The sequence below is a fragment of the Strigops habroptila genome, chromosome 22 (genome assembly GCF_004027225.2).
Source record: "Strigops habroptila isolate Jane chromosome 22, bStrHab1.2.pri, whole genome shotgun sequence".
Classification (NCBI taxonomy): Eukaryota; Metazoa; Chordata; class Aves; order Psittaciformes; family Psittacidae; genus Strigops; species Strigops habroptila.
The window spans coordinates 2,675,314-2,697,636 of NC_044298.2; the positions used below are offsets into that span (position 1 = coordinate 2,675,314).

Below are 22,323 nucleotides of genomic sequence, written 5' to 3' on the forward strand. Positions count from 1 at the left end.
AGAGCAAATCCCTTCTGAGCTGTTTAAACTCCTTCGGTTACAATGAAAAGCTGGAAACAAAAAGGCATTTTTTTCTTTCCCACCTCTGGATATTTGCTAAATGAAAATGTTCTCCTGAGTTTTGATAGGAAAAACAACCTCCCCCCCACAAAGCAGAGTGGGACTGCAGCGTGCTCCAGTGCTGCCACACTTGGCTTTGGCTCTGACACCTCCCCTTAGCTCCAGCCCCATCCAGCTTCAGCATCCTGCAGAGGCATCACCTCCCTTTGCTCTGCAAACTCATCACATCCTCCACACAGCAGCAACCTGCACTCTGCATCCCAGCACTGGGGCAGGGAAACAGCAAGAGCCACTCTTCCATCTTGTTATTCCTGCTCCTTGAGCAGCCTGAAGCCGTGGCCAAGGGAAGAAATCACAAAGCTCTTCCCGTTCTGCAATTCCCAATAAATCTCCATCTGCATTAGTCACCGTGCCAAGGGAAGGAGATGAATGACTGAGACTCTCCCCTCCTGCTCTGTGAGCACAGGAACAATACAAGTGTGATAAAGGAACCGGCCTCCCCGAGCATCTTCCCACCTCCCACCATGGGCTCCGCTGGTTCCTTTCCAGCTCAGTGCTTTTTCCATGAGAAAATGCCCTGGGAAACTGCCTCTTCAATGCGGGGAGGACTTTTGTTCATGATGCCCTAAAGCAGAGTCCTCACACGCCTTTCCTTCCAGGCAGGAAAAGGGAATCTTCCTAAGACAGCAGAGGAGGCCCCTGGAGCTGCTGCTCGGCCCGGCCCATCCCATCCCATCAGTTAAACAGCCTCCAGAAGGCAAATGAACACCCAACATCTACCAGGGGTTAAAATTACCTGGGGCGTGACCTGTGCATCCTCTGGCAGAGAGCTCTGGAGAGAGCAAAGTCCAGTGGCTGGGAATTGAATAAAGCCCGACTGTAGCTACCATGTGTAAAGGGAACAAGAAACCTGCGGTGCTGAGCCCAGCTCTGGGGCAACAGCACAAGAGGGACGTGGAGCTGCTGGAGCGGGGCCAGAGGAGGCCCCGGAGCTGCTGTGAGGGCTGGAGCAGCTCTGCTCTGGAGCCAGGCTGAGAGAGCTGGGCTGGGGCAGCCTGGAGAAGAGAAGGCTCCTGAAGGGGACACCTTAGAGCAGCTCCAGTGCCTAAAGGGGCTCCAGGAAACCTGGAGAGGGGCTTTGGACAAGGGATGCAGGGACAGGACAAGGGGAACGGCTTTAACCTGCCAGAGGGGAGACTGAGATGAGCTCTGAGGCAGAAGCTCTTCCCTGTGAGGGTGCTGAGGTGCTGGCACAGGGTGCCCAGAGAAGCTGTGGCTGCCCCATCCCTGGCAGTGTTCAAGGCCAGGCTGGACACAGGGGCTTGGAGCAACCTGCTCTAGTGGAAGGTGTCCCTGCCCGTGGCAGGGGGTTGGGACTGGATGAGCTTTAAGGGCCCTTCCAACCAAACCAGTTTGATTTTATGCTTCTGATTCTTTTCACATCCAACATGTTTTATTGCTGCTGGAATGACTGCTATTGTTAAAAAGAAATCCCAACGCTTTTCGTGGTTGGAACACGGGAGTGAAACCCAGGGCACGGAATTGTGTTTGGTTCTTAAGGCAAACAGAAGTGACTAAAGAAGATTCAGGATGTATTTCTACCTCGGTGGCATTATGAAAGGGATCTGAGGAATCACTGAATAGACAAGAGCTTCGGTCAAAATGGGTTATTTAATAGGACTCCAAATATACAGACAACTGAGCAAAGGGCTCCTGGTGCCACCAGCTCCACGTGCCAGGGGTGCACACAGGGGCTGGGCCAGGAGCAGGAGATGTTCATGAGGGGACTCACACCAAGTGTCTGCCAGGCCAGGGAAGAGCTGCAGAGGTTCAGTGCTGCTGAACCAGCATCCAACCAGGCAGAGCCGCGCTTCTGCTGCAGCTTGGGCCACGTCCTGCTCCATCAGGTCAGACACCGGCTCCGGCAGTCGCTGCCCTGATGCTGCTCGTGGCCCAGGAAGGCTCCGGGCATGGACGGGGGAAGCTGCAGCAGCAGCAGCGCAGTGCAGGGACACCCCGTCCTGCTCCAGGTCCATGTGGTGGGTTGTGGATGCTCTGGATGAGGCTCCAGCGTTCACCATCTGCTGCTGGACCTGGGTGGTGCTTGGGAGCTCTCGGTGCTGCGGCCGCGGAACCCCGAGGCTGTGACTTCCTCCAGGAAGCTGCCAAAGCAAAGTGAGGGTCAGCAGAGACACGGGACAACTCTTCACTCTGCACAGAACGTAACCGCGTGGCCTCGAGCTTTGGAATGAAACCAACAAGTGCTCCACAACCTCAGAGCTCTGGAAACATCCGCACCAGGGACTGAGGGTCTCCAGAGGAGCATGAGACAAAGAGACCCTCAGCTCAGGACTCATCTTCCCCAGTGGAAAGGCAGCATCCCAAGAGCTGTCCCTCAGCATCGGGACCGTGCTGGTGGCTCCGCTCGCAGGAACAAAGGCAGGAAGAGCAGCTTCAGGCTGGGTTTGCTGCTCCCCCTCAACCTTCCTGAGGGGATGACAAGGCAGGAAGAGGCAGGGTGGAACCCTCCTGCTGAGCATCCGTGCCATGGCCCAGCCAGGGCAAAGCAGCCCCTTGGGTACCCTGGGGCACTGCCCAGCTCCTCAGCCTTGCCCCAGGGCTCACATCCCCAGCAAGACCCTTCCTCCCATTCCCAGCCTCTTCAGACCACCTCCAGGTCCAACTAATGAGCCACAAGGAAACCTTTGGGCACTGCCCATTCACTCAGCTGCATCCCAAGGAAGTTTCCACCCAGTACAATGCCAGAGTACACGCTCAGCTTCATCCCAGCTTCTGCATGACTTTCCAAGGAAAGCTAAGGGATTTTGGGGGCCAGACCCCACTGAACCTGTCAGTTTGAGACTTAGGCACAAGTCTGACCTCTAAAGCCAAGTGAATGGCTCAACAAATCAGAACCTACAGTGGTTCAATGTGAGCCTGAATGTGCTTCCACTCCTGTTCCTTCTCTAGGAGAAGAGTCAAGGTGAAGCATTGATAGTTTGGGAAGGCCCGTTCTGGAATGCTGTGGTGCAGCTCAAAAGCCTTCTATGGACACGGCTGAAGTCAGCAGCCCTGAGAGACAACCCCTTTGGCAGCAAAGAATCCCGGCTGCGTGGGGCTGGCCTTGCCTGGAGCACAAACCAACCATCCCCTCCTGCTGCTGGTCCAGCTCTGAGCTGCTGGAATAGAATCCTGGAATCCTGGAGTGGTTTGGGTTGAAGGGACCTTAGCCCCTTTAGGCACTGGAGCTGCTCTAAGGTCTCCCCTTAAGGAGCCTTCTCTTCTCCAGGCCGAACAAGCCAGATGCACAACCTGGGTGGGGGAAGCCCCTTGCTGTAGGATCTATGGTGTATCCCGAGGTTTAGTTCCATTTGGTTTAAAGCATCCGTGCTCAGATATCTCCATCAGCAGAGTGAAGGAATGAGTCAACCTAGAAACTGGTCGCATTGCCAGAGAAACCATCCTCCTGGTAACATTCCCTCATTAGATCCTATGTGGGAGCGTTGCTGGGGCTCTGCAGAGCCTTCAGCTGCCTCCCGAGCTGCAGCCCGGGATGCCAGTGACTGCAGTGAGGTAATGCCATGGGACACAGCTCCATCGGTGGCCTCTCATCACGGCTCCCGGGGCTGGCACAGATAAGAGAGGCTCACCCACACGTGTCTTGCCCTGGGGATTGGAGCAGAACCCTGAGAGCGGGAGCAGCGGGTCAGGGAGGGGATGCTCCCCCTCTACTGCATGAAGGGGAGACCTTAGAGCAGCTCCAGTGCCTAAAGGGACTCCAGGAAACCTGGAGAGGGGCTTTGGACAAGGGATGCAGGGACAGGACAAGGGGAATGGCTTTAACCTGCCAGAGATGAGCTCTGAGGCAGAAGCTCTTCCCTGTGAGGGTGCTGAGGCGCTGGCACAGGGTGCCCAGAGAAGCTGTGGCTGCCCCATCCCTGGCAGTGTTCAAGGCCAGGTTGGACACAGGGGCTTGGAGCAACCTGCTCTAGTGGAAGGTGTCCCTGCCCGTGGCTTTACATGAGCTTTAAGCTCCATTCCCACAAACCATTCCATGACCTCGACACCATTAGAATCACACACTGGGGGGGGGCTCAGCTGGTTCCTAAGGGGGGTACAGGAGCTCTGGCTGTGCTGGTCACTGTGATCACAGCTGTGGAGCCATCCCTCCTCCGGCTTTATTTGTAGGCATTCCTCAGCACCCCGAGTTCCTCATAGGGAATCACTTGCTGTTCTTCCCCTGAATGCTGAGGATCCTGCGAGGAACATGTGAGCACCCACCACTGCATCCCCGCTCCTGCTGGGAATGCCTCTGACAGGGTGAGTATCAAACCACCTGCAGGACCTGGCCTCATGCCTCTGTGTCCAAGCCCGCCCTCTCTATGGAGGGAGGAGGAGCCGGGGCTGGTCCAGAGGCCCAGGAAGCCAAGAAGGGCTCCACCAGCGCAGGGCTATGACTGTAACTGGGTAAGTGGGTCAGGCTGGATATCCCCTTGGATTAGCCACCGCAGGTCTGTGCTTAACCTGTGCTCTGGCTGAGTCAGCCCCATGCACCAGATGTTGATCCTCTTCCTCCTCCTCCTCCTCCCAGGCTTCCATTTGTGGCAGATTATTGACGGTGGTTTAACCCTTCCTCCTCCAAACCCAGCAGAGGTTCCTTGAAACCCCTTTTCTTTGGGAAGCAGAGAGAAGCCAGAGCCACTTGTTCCAGCTGCCAACCTGGAGTTAGAATCAGGGAATCCTGGAATGGTTTGGGTTGAAGGGACCTTAAGGCTCATCCAGTTCCAAGCCCCTGCCAGGGGCAGGGACACCTTCCACTAGAGCAGGTTGCTCCAAGCCCCTGTGTCCAACCTGGCCCTTTGTGTCCTAACTCCTTCAGTAATCCCCTGGCCTCCCTCTAAAGAACTGTTGCTTATTCCTGCAGGATTAGGGTTGATATGTCACCATAAACAAGGAGATTGTTCTATTAATGCTCTGAGCAGCCCATGTAAGCACACTAATCCCCTGCTTTCATTGTTCTTACCCATCCGACTTCAATTGTGCTCAACATCTGGCTTGGGAGGGTGCTGGATGGCTTAAGGGGTATCTATTCTGCTGCTTTACACAGCAGGAGACACAACCAGGCCTCTGGAGCTGGTTATGTTGGTAGAGCTGGGGGCAGCTGATCTCTTTAAGGACCATCTGTGTTGTCCAGTGAACATCCCGTGAGTGACTGTGTTGAAGTGGGGGGGTGAGAAATACTCTGGGTGTTTCCTCCCTGCTCTGCGTGGGGATGGAAGATGAACCGTGATCTGTTTGTAAAGAAGGTTCCAAGGTGGGAGCAGGTTGGACACAGGGGCTTGGAGCAACCTGCTCTAGTGGAAGGTGTCCCTGCCCGTGGCAGGGGGTTGGAACTGGATGAGCTTTAAGACCCCTTCAACCCAAAGCACTCTGGGATGCCATGATTCCATGACAATCCAGGATTCCTCCCATCAGACACCTGAGGGTATTTGCTGGAAGATGCAATGTCCTCCCTCCCTTGGCTGACCTGTGCTTTACACCCCACGGACAGGGACCCTCTTCGTGCCTCAGGTGCCCCAAGCGAGTCACTGCTCTGCCTGCAGGAGCTGCTCAGGCCACGCTTCCCTTGGGAAGGGCTTGAGGTCACTGACTCAGATGTTCCATTATCATTCACGTGGCCTCTCAGCATCTCATTCAGACCACCAGAGAAAAGCAAATCCCTTGGGACAGAGCTATTCCAGTTTGGAATGGGACCCTTTCAGGCCCATCCCGGCGTTCCCAGGCAGGAGCTTGTAGTTGTCAGCCCTAAAACAGCACCAGCCTTTGTTTGTTGCCTACTTCATGCTTTGAAATGCAGATTTTGATACAGTCTCCTTGGCTTTTCTGTAAATAATTCAGAGGCTGCACCAAAATGTAGTCATGGGAGAAGCCCTCAACTGACTGTTGCTTGTTTCAGCACAAAGCGAAGGAGGTGGAGCCCAACAACAGAGCTGCAAATCGTAGAATCCCACACTGGTTTGGGTTGGAAGGGACCTTAAAGCTCATCTAAAGCCACGGGCAGGGACACCTTCCACTAGAGCAGGTTGCTCCAAGCCCCTGTGTCCAACCTGGCCTTGAACACTGCCAGGGATGGGGCAGCCACAGCTTCTCTGGGCACCCTGTGCCAGCGCCTCAGCACCCTCACAGGGAAGAGCTTCTGCCTTATCTCCAACCTGAACTTCCCCTGTTTCAGTTTGAACCCATCACCCCTTGTCCCATCGCTCCAGTCCCTGGTGAAGGTCCCTCTCCAGCATCCTTGTAGCCCCCTTCAGACCCTGGAAGCTGCTCTGAGGTCCCCACGCAGCTTCTCTTCTCCAGGCTGAGCATCCCCAATGTTCTCAGCCTGTCTCCCATGGGAGCTGCTCCAGCCCCTGCTCATCCTCGTGGCCTCTGGACTTGCTCCAACACCTCCATGTCCTTATGTTGAGGACCCCAGACCTGCACACAGCACTTGAACGCCATCAAGCAGGAGAGAGAGTCCCTGCTCAGAGGCCTCCTGGTGCACAGAGAGAAAGGAGCAAGTGCCCAGTGTCACCCACCAGCCCAACAGCAGAGCTGGGGCAGGCACCTAAAGCTCTAGCCACTTGGCACAACCCTCCTGCTTACACCACTGCTTCCCTTCTCCTCACAACTCTGCAATGACAGCACCAGCCAGGCTCACAGCATTGATGCTGGGTCAAGTTTTATGCAGGTGGATGTCAAAAGCAGCCTCCAAATGCACTGGGAGACTAGGAGGTGACCAGAGTGGATCAGAACCAGGCTGTTCTGCGTCCCTGCAAGATGACAAGTGACTTCACTTCTCTCTTCTGATCAAAGAGCAGCCACTAAATCTGCTCATTTCTTACTATTTCTAGGCTTGGCTACAACAGGATTTGGTTCAAAGGCTACTTTGTGAGGCAGAAGGTCGAGCAAGCTGGGTAATTTGGGCAGGAATCAGTTGATATGTGGGCTAATACAGACTTGCCTTTGTAACCCAGTTCAGAAAAGCAGTTTACTTCTGGGTTAGCATCAGCTCCAACCATCTGACATTAAGCTAAAAGGGCTGATTTCAGAGCAGACACTGTGAATCTGGAGGGTTTGGGCATTTTAGGATGATAGGAACCACTGGATTTCCTTGTGAGGGACTTTAGCTCATCTAAAGCCATGGGCAGGGACACCTTCCACTAGAGCAGGTTGCTCCAAGCCCCTGTGTCCAACCTGGCCTTGAACACTGCCAGGGATGGGGCAGCCATCCCAACTGAGACCCTTAGGAATGGCTCAGCTCAGTGCAAGGGACGTGGAATACCATCAGCATTCCCTGACATGAGCTGGAACATCCTAGAGACAGGGACTGAGGAGAGGAGTGAAGCTCAGCATGGTCCGTGCTCAGGTCCTGGAGAGATTAAGCCCTTACAAATGTCTGGCCTCCCAGGAAAGCATACTGCATTCCGATAAGGAAAGCTCGGTTCTCCAGGGAGCGATGCAGAAGACACAGCCAATACTCTGCAGGCTGGTGGGTGGCAGAGAGCCTGCAGTGGAATCACAGCACTTGAGCTAATCATAGGTACCTTCACTGCCAGCAAATGCACTTCTCCAGACTCCACCAGGAGCTATGAGAGCACAGTCAGGTCTATGAAGGTTTGAATCCCCGTGTGCTGCACCAGCTTCTCACTCAGAGCAGAGTACGTGGTGAATTATAAGCAGGAAAACCCCCACACATCTACTTCCCTGCCCTTGAACTCCAGAAAACACACATTAAACCTTCCGCTTGGTAACACCAAACCTTCCGCTTGGTTGTACGTCCCTCAGCCACAGTGAGCAGAGCTGGGCTTGGACCATTGACACACATCTCAAGTGGGATGAAGATCCCTCAGGAGCTGCAAATTCCTGCTCCTGTCAGCAGAATCCAGAGTAAAGAACCTGGGGGTTACCTCTTGGTGTTGTGGATCGTGGTCCCACCAAGCACCACGCGGACGCCCGGGTTGCTGCGGTTCAGGTTATAGACAGTCAGCGCCTCCTCGTAGGTCGCCCCTCCAATGATGAACACGATGATATCCTGGGGCCTGCATCAAGATGCAAACGTGGAGATGGGATCAGACAACACACAAAGATCAATCCTGCACCCCCCAGGCGCTGAGGGTCTGAGCCCTGCCCAGACTGGGAGCGATGGGACCGCGCAGCCCATTAAATCACTGCTCCAACATTGTCTCTCCTAAACATTTACACAAGGTGCAAACGGTCCTTACAAGCCTCCTCAGCAACACCCACCCGCTGCGTCCCCGCGGAGCTCCCCCATGACACATCCACAATGTTTAATGCATGAGCCAGACGCTGGGAAATCAAGAGCAAGTCGGGAGTCACCCGAGGACAGCAGCGATGCTCCAGCCCTCCGGGGCTTGGTGCGAAGGGCACAGCTCAGCTGCAGGGGGTTGTTACACTCCCTGGCCAGCCTACAACCACTGGGTGTTAGAGAGAAGCAGCATGAGAGGAGAGGAGGGGAAGGAGAGAAGTGCCTTCGCCCAGCACAGCATAAACCCAGCCATATGCTGTGCACATTCTGCCTTCAAATGCAAGCTGCAGCTTCCCCGCGCCACCCTCCCCAGTCTCTGAAGTTTTCCACTCTCAGGGATAGCAACATGTGCTTGCAGTCCCTAAACCATCTACAAGCTGAGAGAACCATTCCTGCAGGATCTACGGCGTGGATCCCACCCAAGAGAACCATTCCTGCAGGATCTACAGTGTGGATCCCATCCTGTCACTCCTATCTGCTTTAGTCAGAACAGCCAAGTCTCTTCACAACAAACCTGTTGCAGTATCAAAAGTCCCCTCTGCTTTCCAAGCAGGTACCTCTAGAACACAACCACTGTGGTGGTGGAAGCAGCAGCTTCATCTGCTCTGTCTGTGTAAGCTTTGCATCAGTGACAAAGCGCATGGAGCATGAGACTGGGATGGCCCCGGAATGCACCTAAACTCTGCTTCCTCCCTGCTGAGAAGCCAACCTGGGCATCCCAGGGATGAACATCAGGGAATGTGGCTCTGGGGCTCCTGAGGTGAACTCCCAGTTTAACAGCTGAATGCTCCAATGCAGGAGGAAGAAGCAACTTCCTTGAATAACCAGGAGCCAGAGTTTTGCCTTAGAAAACACCCATGGAAAGCAAACCATGCTAAAGAGGAGCTAATGGATATGATTCAGAACAGCACCACTCTCCCTGTCCTCCAGGGCAGTGTGTGTGAGCTCAGCTGAGAAAGCATCCAGCCAAATGGTTCCACATTCCATGCTGGAGGCTGCTGCTTCCAAAATAGGAGATTTGATCCTCAGTGCCTGAGGAAACACCTCACCCATCCCTTCAGCTGTGTGTCAGCTAAAGACATGTCCAAAGGGTTCCAAACGCTTCCTCTCCTTAAGCAGTCAGCAGGAACATTCCCCTCCACAAGATCACAGGGAGAAAGACTGTGTCCAGTCACAGAATGCTCTAAAATAGATGACAAACCAGCTCTAACCTGAGCTGTGATGGGCTTTCACACAAGGGAACTTCCCAAGATGTGTCAATAAGCAGGTAAGTAACTGTGGTAACTTGGGAGAGACACGGGATGAGCCGAGGCCGGATCCCCAGGGAGCAGCTGCCTTTTCCTGCTGTTTCCCAGGCTGGTTCTGGCCCTGGAGGCCCCGGGTTTGGTTTTAAGTGGAGCAGTGACACACTGGCTGGTGGGCTGGGTACAAACCTGCTGCTCACAGACCGAGCAAGGTGGAACGGGCTGCAGGCTTGAGGGATACAGGACTAGGATGATGTTTAACTGTGAGAAACAGAGAAGAAGCAAAAGGAAGCAGAATTCCTCACTGCTCTCTCCTACGAACCCTGCTCAGTGCTTTGCAAAGAGCCCTTTTCCTTCCTGCTGAATCTGGCCCAGGAGCTCTTCCTCTCTTTCAACAACGACACGTTTAATACAGCAAAACTTAAGTTCAAAAGAATCCTTTCCAATTCTTTGCTGTTCAGGGAACTGCTTCCCTTTGATCACAAACCACAAAGCTTTGGGCCTGACCTGCTGAACTCCTGCCACTCACTGCAGCAGCAGCCTCCGAAGGCAGCGCAGCCCCGCTTGCCTTGGGCTCTCCTTTATCACACCAGCTTTGTGGAAGGATGGAATCCAAATTCCTCACTCAAAAGGGTTTGGCACTAAGGCAAAACCAGCAAATGGGCTTTTGCTTCCAAACCTACTCTCTAAAACCTGGTTTAGATGAGCCCCCATCTTCATGGTATTGCACAGTCAGAGATAACACAGGGCTGTGGCCCCCATTTTATGCAGCAGGTAAAGAACCCAACAGTATTTAGGTGCCTGCTTTTGGTCAGTGGAGAGTTACAAACCCTCATTCCATCAGCTCCCATGTCTTAAACCCAACCAGATCTCCCATTCCCACCAGGAAACAACCCTCCTAACACAGAAACAATCCTCACAACTACATGCCCTTAGGCTTTGGATCATTTTGCAGACATCTGAGCCAGCAGCAGCACCACTGGACCCGGCCACTGTCCCAAGGCCAATCCCAGACTATATAAAGACCTTGAGGAATTTAAGGGAAAGAAGAGTTTGGAAGCTCTGCCTTTGTATTTTGAGATTTACTTTAACAAAAGTAGAGAATTCCCATCTGTTAGCTAAGAAAGCGCTGTGGAGAAAGCAGGGAGGTGAATGCTCCATCTCCCTTCATCCAGCTTCTGGTTTCCTTCAGTTTGAGGTAGGAATTAACCTTTCCTGCAGGTTATTTGGAGCAGGATTCTCAGGGGCAGGTTCCTGGGCCCCTCTGCCAGAAACATTTCAAGAGGAAACAAAGTGAAAGAGCTGAGGAAAAAGGAAGTAGGAACTGAAAAGAGAAGCTAAAGGGCAGAAGAGCATCGTTGTTTCTGGTTAGCTCAGGAGGGGACACCTGGCTGCAGTTCCTGCTGTTCTGCAGGTCTCAGTTCAGACCTGCTACCAACTGCATCATCAACCTCTTTTGGCTGGGCTGAAACCCATCTCAGTCAAGGGCTAGTCTCAAGGACAGAGAGGACAGTGGTTCTGTTGCTGTTCACACCTATCAACCCCCCCAGCCACCCTGCCCAAAACCCACATTTGATGTTAAAGGGAAAATGTGGAGCAAGGCAGATGGGTTTTCTTGTTGCTCTATCAGGGCCATACCCAAAGGAATTGGCTCTTGTCTGACTGCAATTCCTCCTCATTCAGGAATAAAATGACGTTGGCAAAGATCCAGGGAATGTCTGGGCTGATCCTCCCCACAGATCACCTGAAGGAAGCAAAGCAATAGCAAGATCTCCTCCTCCAAGGAAACTGCCACTGGGAGGTTCATTCCCAGAGATGAAACTGTGGAGCCAAAAGAGGGATTTGTCCCAAATGCTGTTAGAGGAGGACTTGTCTTCTCCCTAAGGATTCAGTGCCCTTACTCTGAGGCCTGTATTTACCTCTCATGACTCCACTGACAGCAGATGAGCTGAGCTCCTGCAAAGTCAGCTAGAAGCAGCCAGGGCTCTTTTCAATCCCTGTTATTAGCCATATTCAGCAAGATCCTGTTCTCCTCAGGAATAGCAACTGGCTCAGAAGGGAGAGCTTTGCAGTTGGACTATTTTTGGGACTCTCCAAATAAACACCAGATGGCATGGACTGAAGTTAGGGGGCATGTTGGAATCCAGCATGTGAACATCCTGGCAGCAACGGCTCCATCCTTTACCTGAGCCCTTACAATGGCAATGTCACATCTTGGCCAGCAAGAAAAAGACAACCTTGACAGTCCTCTCCTTGGGAATACAAGAAAGACCTACACAATGAAGACATTTCTCTGCCAAGCCTAAACCTTGTTCAGCTACAACAAAGCAAGTGGCTACAGTGGGAGGAGCTGCTGTTAGTTCCAAGCTGTGCCCTAACAGGCCCCACATACCTGTCACGGAGAGTGTTGGGACCCAGGTAGGGATACTGGCTGTCCTTGAGCTTTCCTTTGATGAGCAGATCTAGTGTCTCCTGAAGGAGAGGCTGGTGCTGGGTGTACACATTCTCAACCCCCTGCAGTGTGAGAGAAGCTCTTGTTAGGAACTCATTCAGCAAGCAAAGAGAGAAGATGGGCAAAGGCAGCATCTGATGGCTACATCATGTGTTCATCACCAAGCTCCAGCAATTAACTCCCATGGGCTTCAATGAGAATTATGCCCTCAAAGCCCAGTGCGCTTCCTGGTACAGCACGTCTGACATCCCTGCTCTGTAAAACTGCCATCATTTCATCCAGGTCACATCCGTACCTTCAGTCCTTTGAGGAACTGCTTGGTGATGGCTACAGCATCCTTGGGACTGAACAGGTCACTGCCCCGGACCCGTTTCCCTCCGTACTCCACAACAGCAGACACCAGCTGTACAGAGAGAGGCAAAACCAGACCCGGGTTATCCTGGGAAGCAGCTTCCAGGCAGTTTTTGTCTAGTTAGGCTCAATGGAGGTACTGGAATGACAACCAAGGAGTTGGGGAGATTGCTCCCAAGCAGATAATGCCGCAGGGAGGCAAAGAGGGAGAGTAGAAGCATTCCCCATATCCACTGAGCAGCCAGTCTGCGTGACACTGCCTGCAGGAGGAAAGGGGCTTCATTTCCATAGTCTGCTGCAGTGAGAGCAGATCTTCCAGACAACGTGACATCATCCTGCTTCTCCTCCTCCTCTCCAGCTGCTCCCTACACTTGCCAAGCCACCCTCTCCCTCCCAGCCCAACTCCTTTTGCAGTCTCCAGAAGTCCCTATTCAGCAGGAGAAAAAGGGTGGGGATGTGGAGGGGAAGGAGGAAGGCAGCACGTCCCAGGCCCTGTTTACATGCCACAGAGCCCTGCACGCTGCCACCTCTGCCTTACTCAATCCTTCATGGAATCATGGAATCAACCAGGGTGGAAAAGAGCTTTAAGCTCATCAGTCCAACCATTCCCAGCAGTGCCAAGGCCACCACTAACCCATGGCACTGAGGCCTCGGCTACACGGGGTGTGAGCACTTGCAGGGATGGTGACTCCATCCCTGCCCTGGGCAGCCTGTTCCAATGCCTGAGCACCCTCTGGGGAAGGAATTGTTCCTCAGCTCCATCTAAACCTGCCTTGGTGCAGCTTGAGGCCGTTTCCTCTTGTCCCATCCCTTGTCCATGACACCCCTCACTTTGGAACTAGAAATTCAGCCTTTAAAAGAGACTCCTGTAGGCCCCAGCCAAGCTCCAGGTTCTTCTCACAAGGTGTGGTGCCATTCAACAAGAATTGTGCTCAAGCAACTAACATCCCAGTTAATCAGAACCCCCCCCGTGTGCTGGGCAGCAGCAACAGGAGTGTGAGCAGCAGGGAGGATCCTGCCCCTCTGCTCTGCCCTGGTGAGACCCACCCTGCAGCACTGTGTGCAGGGCTGGGGTCCCCAGCATAAGAAAATGGAGCTGTTGGAGCAAGGCCAGAGGAGGCCACAAGGATGAGCAGGGGCTGGAGCAGCTCCCATGGGAGACAGGCTGAGAACATTGGGGATGCTCAGCCTGGAGCAGAGAAGCTGCATGGAGACCTCAGAGCAGCTTCCAGGGTCTGAAGGGGGCTACGAGGGTGCTGGAGAGGGACCTTCAGCAGCGGCTGGAGCGATAGGACAAGGGGTGATGGGTTTGAGCTGAAATAGGAGAAGTTCAGGTTGGAGATAAGGCAGAAGTTCTTCCCTGTGAGGGTGCTGAGGCGCTGGCACAGGGTGCCCAGAGAAGCTGTGGCTGCCCCATCCCTGGCAGTGTTCAAGGCCAGGTTGGACACAGGGGCTTGGAGCAACCTGCTCTAGTGGAAGGTGTCCCTGCCTGTGGCAGGGGGTTGGAGCTGGATGATCTTAAGGTCCTTTCAAAGCCAACCCATTCTCTGATTTCCCACCCTGAGCCCTCCCTTGGCCCTGGTCCCTGCAGCTGGAGCAGAAACGCAGCCCTTACCTTGCGGTACTTGTCGGCCACCCCCCTGTTCCTGAGCTCTGTCACCAGCCCGGGCAGGCTGCTGCTGCTGTGGCGCTCGTAGTGCAGGGCATAGAGCATCACCAGGCGGGCAGCGTCCAGGTCCGTCACCTTGGGGTTCTGCAGCAGGCGCCGCACGTTCTGCACCAGGACGAGGAGCAGCGTTAGCACAGAGACCTCCAGAGGACATGGGCTCAGGCTAACAGTGAGCCTGGCAGCAGAGCTGCACACGAGGGGGTGCAGGAGGAGAGTTACACTGGGGCAGAAGCAACACAAGGTTTAAGGGAAGCACAACGGAGCCCAAGTTGCTTTGGGGTCTTCTTGTGAAGCCTTGTGAAAGGGTTCAGATTCACTGATTCAGATCTAGTCACTGTGATTTGTTTGAGTAGTTACCAAAATCCAGGCTAAAATCCTGGCTTTGAGGAGGATCCACAGGAATTTTACCTTGGTAAAGACAGGAATCCACCTGGGAGCAGAGGGATGGAGTCCCACAGAGACTCTGTTTGCTGGCAGTGCAGTGGCAATGCCTATGGAAGCAGGAGGAGTGTAAAACAGAAAAGCTATTGTCCATCTGAGGAGATGGGCCTCAAACCCTCCCATTCAGCTCGGAGGACTCATGTACTATGTCAGGATTAATAAGAGACCAGGGGCAGAAGAACCAAAACGTGCTGGGGCCACCACAGAAACGAGAGTTGCTGAAGTTACAGCAGTGGGGGAACAATTCTGCCTTTATTTCATGCACTGGCTTATTCTCCATTGTGTCTGTGGCCTTGCCCCTTCCACTGCCATTAAGAGACTGCAAGAGGGAGCAGCCTGGGGCAGCGCAGCTACAGAGATGCTGATTCTCATGGAGAAAGAGCCCCCATCCCAGAGTTTTGCATTTCTTTCCTAGCTGCCACGTTTCCAGCCCATCTCTGTTAGAAGTACAACGGACCCCTTTAGGCAAGTGGCTGTATGCAAACTGCAGGCAGCTTTGCTGCTTTCAGACTGCACAGATACCAAGCTAGTGCAAATCAAGACGTGAATTAGCCCCAAGGTGAGCTCCAGGAAGCACCCTGCCATGCCAGTGTGGCACTGGGTGCAGGCTGAGGCGCTGGCCGGTTCCCAGCTCTCCTACCCACAGTGCTGGTAATGCACCAGGATCACCTCACCGGTTCACATCACCCATTTCTCCAATGAATCAGAGAGAACTCAAAAGCATACAGGAGGAGACCAATGTTTCCAAACTGCCCTCCAAAGCCAAACCCCAAGTTCCAACACTAATGCTCTGTGCTCTGCCAATACAGCAATACCAGCTCACAGCACAGACACCACGGGCTGAGGGGTTAGAACTCAAATGGTTGACTTTGAAACTGCAAAAGCTTGATCTAGAAACAATGACAAAGCAAGAGGAGCTCAGCGGTTGTTTTCAGCGAATGCATTTGATGGTTTGAGTCCCACTCCAGTACTTAGTCATCTAAATCCTACCAAATATAAGCTATGGAATAACATCTATATGCTCACAAATGTCTGTAGCTGCAATGACTTCACCAGGCCTGGACTGATTCACATCAGCTCAGGAGCTGGTAATAGATTACAGCACTTGAAGAGTCTAATATTATCTCCTCTAGCCACCCACTTGGAGCACAGAATAACAAAGATGACATGGATTTCAAAGCTCTTGGAGACACTAATCTTTATTTTCTAGTCTAACTGTGTGAAGGAGTCCATTAGATGGTGGAACTTCTGCCTTAGCTCTCAAACATGCAGGAACTGGTTTTTAATACCCAGTTACTGGTTGAACTCTGCTGCACCACAGTCACACCAACACTGCTCTTTGCTCTGAGTAGGCAGCAACCACAATCCATCACTGCTGTCAGATACTAGGTCAGGTCATGGAATCCAACCAGCCAGCATGGGGTCAAGACTTCAGTCTGTCCTCAGCTATAACAGAAGCCTCTGTTAGGCGCTTTTAGCCCCCTTTGCCACAGAAATCTTTTCTCTAAGAGGCTTTCAGATACATTTTCAAAGAAACAGGCAAAAAAATAGGTAAGAAAATAAAGGAAGAAGGTAAAAGGCAGCTCCTCAACTGATAGCCTGGTTTAGATTCCATTTCTCCTCCCCAAATCCAAGCCTCTGCACAGGGTTGTTTCCCTGGTGCCTGCCAGAAGCCAGCTGACTGCATACAATGAAGGCACATTGTATTGTGAAACGGGAAGGCAGAACTTGCAAAGATGCTTCTCAAGCCAGTTATTAACGATGATTCATCCCTATCTGAACTGAACAGGGAGGAGAAGAGCCATTCTCCCATCTGACGGCCCAGCCCTGCAGGATAGCTGCAAGCAGAACTCCCACTGACTTTCAGTAGCAAACCTCCATCAACAGGGGAATTCCGGGATCAAACCAGCTCGGTTCAGACAAAGGATCAAGCCAAGGAGCCCCAGGTACCTGGAGGGCACTGGAATGGTCATTCTGGCACGCCAGCTCCTGCTCCACCTCTGACACCTCCAGCAGGTTCCGCTCAGCAACCAGGCGCGAGAGCTCCCCCACCACTGTGACGTGCTTGGACACTGTGCCCGACATCTTCTTAAACTGAGGGTAGTTCTCCACGAATGCCTGCAAGAGGGAAGGCAAAACAACTGCTCCTTCAGAAGGAAAGAGACCCAGCAACAAGCTGCTTGGCATCACAGAATCCCAGACTGGTTTGGGTTGAAGGGACCTTAAAGCTCCTCCAGCTCCAACCCCCTGCGACGAGCAGGGACACCTTCCACTAGAGCAGGTTGCTCCAAGCCCCTGTGTCCAACCTGGCCTTGAACACTGCCAGGGATGGGGCAGCCACAATCAATCCAAGATAGACCAGCTGTATGGCTTTGGGGTTCCAGCAAGCTCTAAGCAGCAGCTTAGGGAGCAGGCAGGGGCAGCAGTGGCCTATGGAAGCGCCTGGCCTTCAGCAAAGAGCCACTGTAATGAACACAGTGCAAAAAGGAGGTTCCCACTCCCCAAAACGAGCACACCAGAGAGATCTGAGCTCTTGGCACTGGTGGTGTGGGCTGTCAGTGCACAGAACGTGGTGACCTGCACAATCCTGCAATGCATGGGCTGTAAAAAGTCCAGTTATGTGGAGATTGTCTGTACCTTCATATCTGCTATAGATTCCAGCTTCTGCTGCTCCTTAGGTTTCCTCCTCTGGAAATCCTCCATAAGGTTCTTGATGTTACTGCCAATCTCTGCGAAGTTCAGGTACATGTTCTGTGTGGAACAAGACAGGGAGCTGAGAGGTGTTCCAACACGAGTCCTGGTGTAAGCAAAGTGACACTTGAACACTGGCAGGGATGGGGCAGCCACAGCTTCTCTGGGCACCCTGTGCCAGCGCCTCAGCACCCTCACAGGGAAGAACTTCTGCCTAAGAGCTCATCTCAGCCTCCCCTCTGGCACGTTGAAGCCATTAAGATCCCACTAGGAACCTACATTGGCATAGAACTCGTCGTTCTCAGCAGACAGCACCACCTCCCGCAGGTCTTTGCTTATCCCCGGCACCCGGGAGAGGTCGATGCGGTTGTTGTTAATCCCCAGCAGCTCGTGAACCATCGCCTGGTATGTCCACTAGCAATGAAAGAGAAAGGTAAATAGCAGAGGCACCTTCCACTAGAGAGGGTTTGCTCCAAGCCCCGTCCAACCTGGCCTTGAACGCTGCCAGGGATGGGGCAGCCACAACGAATCCAAGCAAGGGCAGGGTGAGTGTGTGGATGATCCAGCACCTCAACCCTAGGAGCCCATCGGATATTAACTTGTGCCCTTGCCCAAGAGTGAGCCATTCACCTGGTTCAGGAGCGGAGTGATGGCATCATCAGAGCGGTCCAGAATGAGAAGCAAAGGAGGGACCTCAGTGCGCCGAAAGTCAAAGAGCTCGTACTCTTTAGTGATGACTTGCTGTGGAGAAAAGGTACAAAAAGCCACTTGAGCTCATGTACACCTGGAAAATCTCCTCTTCGTTTGGATACAGGTGAACAAAAAGTGATGTTTGGTGAGAAGTGGTGCTGCTCTCTCAGTCTGCACTGCTGATGGAGTAACTCCTGCTCTCAAAAGCACCAGGGAACCTCCTGAAACTGATGCTGAGGGGAAATGAGGTTCTTCACCAGCGCTTTGGCTGGGAGCAGGCAGAGATGAGGGATGTGACCTGCCCAAAGCCATGCAGCACATGACAGAGTTGATGTGAGTTGGCTGAAAAAGGGGATTTCTCTCAAAGAGATCAATAGGTAGAAAAAGGAAATGAAATTTCAGTCCCTGCCAAAGTTACTGAACATCTCTGCAGGTTCTCACCGGACCTTCACACATTCAGCAAGCCTCTTTGCTGGCTCAGAAGAGAGCTGGTACCGAATCATGGGGCATTTCTTCAGAGACAAAAGCAGAGCCGTCAGCCCTTGAGTTGTCCTGGACAGCTGAGCTGGATCCCAGTTGCGACCCTGCAAGGAAAAGCTCTGTCATGGATCCACCACCCCCAAACTCTTCCTCACCTAAAATCTGACTTCCAAGCCTTACAGGGAACTGTAGTTTGAAGGAGCAGACACAGCAGAGGCCACACTCTGCATTCCTCAGTGTCCCTCTCCTCACATGGATCAGCTCCCCCCTTCCAGACCCTAAAGAGCAGCCCACCACCACCCCAGCTTGCTGTGGCTCCTGCTCTCCCTCTTACCCACACAACAGGCCCCGGAGGAACAGGAACTTTTATCCTACCTGGCAGCAGCCCAAGAGATTGAGAGAAAAAACGTGTGGATTCACTGCAATGTAATCGCCATAGAACTCCTGCCAACAGGGAAAGCAGACACAGTCAAGGGTCCTGCCAACCCGCCTTCATCCTCAAGGGTGCATGTTCCAGCCCCAGGCACGCTAACACACCAAGCCCCAGCAATGCACAGACACGTGGACTTGGATCATTCCTCCTTTCTCCAGCTGAGCCACACAAGTCCCTGCACTGCTGCTGCCAGCTCCAGGCCCATCTGCACGTGCAGTGTGTGAAGCTCTTTGTCAGCACCACAGACATGCAGCAGCCCCGTGAAACACAGACACCAGCAGAGCCAGGAGCGGCTCTGAAGGCTGCAGGGCAGGGAGAAACAGGGGAGTTTTCCTTCTCCCTTTTGATCCCACATCTATGTTCATCTCTTCCCCCACCTGAGGCTGCTGCAGCGCTGCTGCACGCTCTTCCAGAGCTACGTGGCCACACCTGAGCTTTCACCTTGTGTGGGCACTTTGCTGCTGCTTTTGGAAGAGGAGATCTACTGAAAAGAGTCAAAACAGTCACAACCCACCTGAACTTCAGCCACAACCTCCTGTTCATCAGCCTCAGCTAAAGACTTGACATCACTCTTACTGATCACGTTGCTGAAGTCTGGAAGAGAACAACCGGGAGAGAACAGTCGGGTGGGACACGGAACACACAAGAACCCATTGGAATGCTCTCGCCAGGCTTCCCTCTGGCAAAACCCAGCCCGAAGCAGCAGCACCACGTCCCCTCTCGCAGCACCGCAGAGCGCCGATGACATCTAGAGGCCACTTCAGCTCATCTCCCAGAACATCACCCGCTGGAAGCGGGGCTGGAGGACTCGACTGCAGCACAAACCCACCTGGAGCTCTTCTGCTTCGTGTTCCTTTGCTTCAGAACTTGTACCTGCTTCCATTTGGGCTCTTCCTACCGGAGCAAGTAGGAATGGGGCAGTGTTCAAGGCCAGGTTGGACACAGGGGCTTGAAGCAACCTGCTCTAGTGGAAGGTGTCCCTGCCTGTGGCAGGGGCTGGAGCTGGAGGAGCTTTAAGGTCCTTTCCAACCCAAACCAGTCTGGGATTCTACAGTTCTACAATACAGATGTGAGACGATGGGGCTGTTCCCATGGACAGGCCTTTACTAAGATGCTAAAAAAGTGTGAATTCTAGTTTTTATGCTGTTTAAGTCACCAAATTCTATTAGCAAAGGGTACCTAGCTATGAGATAAAATAAACTGAAGCAACTTACAGGAGATCTTTACAAAGCAACACCATAAATCTGCATTCCGCCAGTATGGCTCAGCCCTGAACACTTCTGGGATTTTAAAGCTTCACGTTGCTCTCTGTCAGGTTAAAGCCATTCCCCTTGTCCTGTCCCCTTGTCCAAAGCCCCTCTCCAGGTTTCCCGGAGCCCCTTTAGGCACTGGAGCTGCTCTAAGGTCTCCCCTTCAGGAGCCTTCTCTTCTCCAGGCTGCCCCAGCCCAGCTCTCTCAGCCTGGCTCCATGGCAGAGCTGCTCCAGCCCTCGCAGCATCCTCTACCGCAGACGTGCTGTGCCTCTGAGCAGCACCGTTGCCCCAGTGGAGGGAAGGGCACACACTCACAGATGAAATAGATGCTGTACTTGGGCCTCCGCAGCTCCTGAACGAGGAACTCCACATTCTCCTGCACGAAAACAGCAGCAGGGAGAGGACGTTTAGGGAACGCGGTGTGCGAGGGGCCGGGCTGAGCCGCACCATCCCCGCGGGCACGGCCCTACCTTGGTGGGCCGCAGGAAGCAGATGGCCTTGAGGTGCTTCATGGGCTCCCTGTTGGCGGAGTCGAGCCGCTCGAAGAGGTACACCTCCTTCTGCAGGATCTCGGACTGCGTGTACACCATGCTCACCACGCCGGTCTGCGGGCGGGAGGCGGCAGCGCTCGTCACCGCGGGCCGCGGGCCGGGTCCCCGCCGCGCCGCTCCCCGCCCGGCCCGGCCCCGCAGCTCACCGTCTCCCGGTCCATGAGCAGCACCTTCATGCCCGGACCGCTGTCCTCGATCATCTTGGACACGTACTGCTTGACGGCCAGCACCGCGTTCATCGCGACTCCGTTCGGCTCGGCTCGGCTCGGCTCCGCTCGGCCCGGCTGCGCCCCGCTGCCCGCCGGGAGCTGTAGTCCGGCAGCGGGAAAGCGGCGCAGAGGGGAGTGAGGCAAAGGACTTTAACTCCCAGCAGCCAACGCGGCGCTTTCCCTCCGGCCCCGCCCTCAGGGCATCCGGAACCTGCTTAAGGGGAACGCGGTCCGGCCCCTCCGCTTCTCGCCTCGATGGGGGCGGTTCCCTTCGACCCGTTACAGGCTCAGCCCGGCTTGGGATGGAGGAACCCCAAAGCTCGTCTGAAGCCGTGGGCAGGACGCCCTCGACTGGAGCAGGTTGCTCCAGCTCCTGTGTCCAACCTGGCCTTGAACACTGCCCCATTCCTACTTGCTCCGGTAGGAAGAGCACAAATGGAAGCAGGTACAAGTTCTGAAGCAAATGAACGCGAAGCAGAAGAGCTCCAGGTGGGTTTGTGCTGCAGTCGAGTCCTCCAGCCCCGCTCCCAGCGGGTGATGTTCTGGGAGATGAGCTGAAGCGGCCTCTAGATGTCACCGCCGCTCTGCGGTGCTGCGAGAGGGGACGTGGTGCTGCTGCTTCGGGCTGGGTTTTGCCAGAGGGAAGCCTGGCGAGAGCATTCCAATGGGTTCTTGTGTGTTCCGTGTCCCGCCCGACTGTTCTCTCCCAGTTGTTCTCTTCCAGACTTCAGCAACGTGATCAGTAAGAGTGATGTCAAGTCTTTAGCTGAGGCTGATGAACAGGAGGTTGTGGCTGAAGTTCAGGTGGGTTGTGACTGTTTTGACTCTTTTCAGTAGATCTCCTCTTCCAAAAGCAGCAGCAAAGTGCCCACACAAGGTGAAAGCTCAGGTGTGGCCACGTAGCTCTGGAAGAGCATGCAGCAGCACTGCAGCAGCCTCAGGTGGGGGAAGAGATGAACATAGGTGCTATTTGCAGTTCTCTTTCATTGCTAGTGGATGTACCAGGCGATGGTTCACGAGCTGCTGGGGATTAACAACAACCGCATCGACCTCTCCCGGGTGCCGGGGATGAGCCAAGACCAGCGGGAGGTGGTGCTGTCTGTGGAGAACGACGAGTTCTACGCCAGTGTAGGTTCCTAGTGGGACCTTAATGGCTTCAGCCTGCCAGAGGGGAGGCTGAGATGAGCTCTTAGGCAGAAGTTCTTCCCTGTGAGGGTGCTGAGGCGCTGGCAGAGGGTGCCCACGGGTTGGACCAAGACCCAAGGGTGTGTTTTCAAGGGGGGTTTCAGCACAAATATCCCTTGGTGCTGAACCCTGCAGCCACCCAGCAGCAATGGCCCCAAGCTGCTCCTGAGAGCCAGGAGCTGGAACCGTGTGCTCGTTGCTGAGTTCCCAAAGGAGCTGGCAAGGTCCGTGTTGCCCCTGTGCTGAATCTGACTTTAGGAGCCTTGGCTTCACGATGGATCTGGCAAGTGATGGAGGGTAGAGCCC

The 22,323-nt window shown here is 53.9% G+C and overlaps 2 protein-coding genes across 2 annotated transcripts; one reads left to right on the forward strand and one right to left on the reverse strand.

Annotated features, from left to right (window-relative positions):
- Positions 1 to 1,712: 1,712 nt before the first annotated feature.
- Positions 1,713 to 20,952, reverse strand: VPS45 (vacuolar protein sorting 45 homolog). The gene is made up of 15 exons (XM_030473951.1): positions 20,770 to 20,952; positions 20,543 to 20,677; positions 20,388 to 20,448; positions 19,334 to 19,413; positions 18,762 to 18,830; positions 18,353 to 18,490; positions 17,847 to 17,957; positions 17,496 to 17,630; positions 17,163 to 17,276; positions 16,476 to 16,643; positions 14,031 to 14,189; positions 12,360 to 12,467; positions 12,005 to 12,126; positions 8,010 to 8,141; positions 1,713 to 2,222 (listed from the first exon to the last, which is right to left on the reverse strand). The coding sequence occupies exons 1-15, from the start codon at positions 20,860 to 20,862 to the stop codon at positions 2,135 to 2,137; spliced, it is 1,713 nt and encodes a 570-aa protein (XP_030329811.1). The 5' UTR covers positions 20,863 to 20,952; the 3' UTR covers positions 1,713 to 2,134.
- Positions 20,953 to 21,048: 96 nt separating this feature from the next.
- LOC115602702 (vacuolar protein sorting-associated protein 45-like) lies at positions 21,049 to 22,222 on the forward strand. Its single transcript, XM_030474067.1, has 2 exons — positions 21,049 to 21,636; positions 21,826 to 22,222. Exons 1-2 carry the CDS (start codon positions 21,403 to 21,405, stop codon positions 21,970 to 21,972), a joined length of 381 nt encoding a protein of 126 aa, XP_030329927.1. The 5' UTR covers positions 21,049 to 21,402; the 3' UTR covers positions 21,973 to 22,222.
- Positions 22,223 to 22,323: the final 101 nt, after the last annotated feature.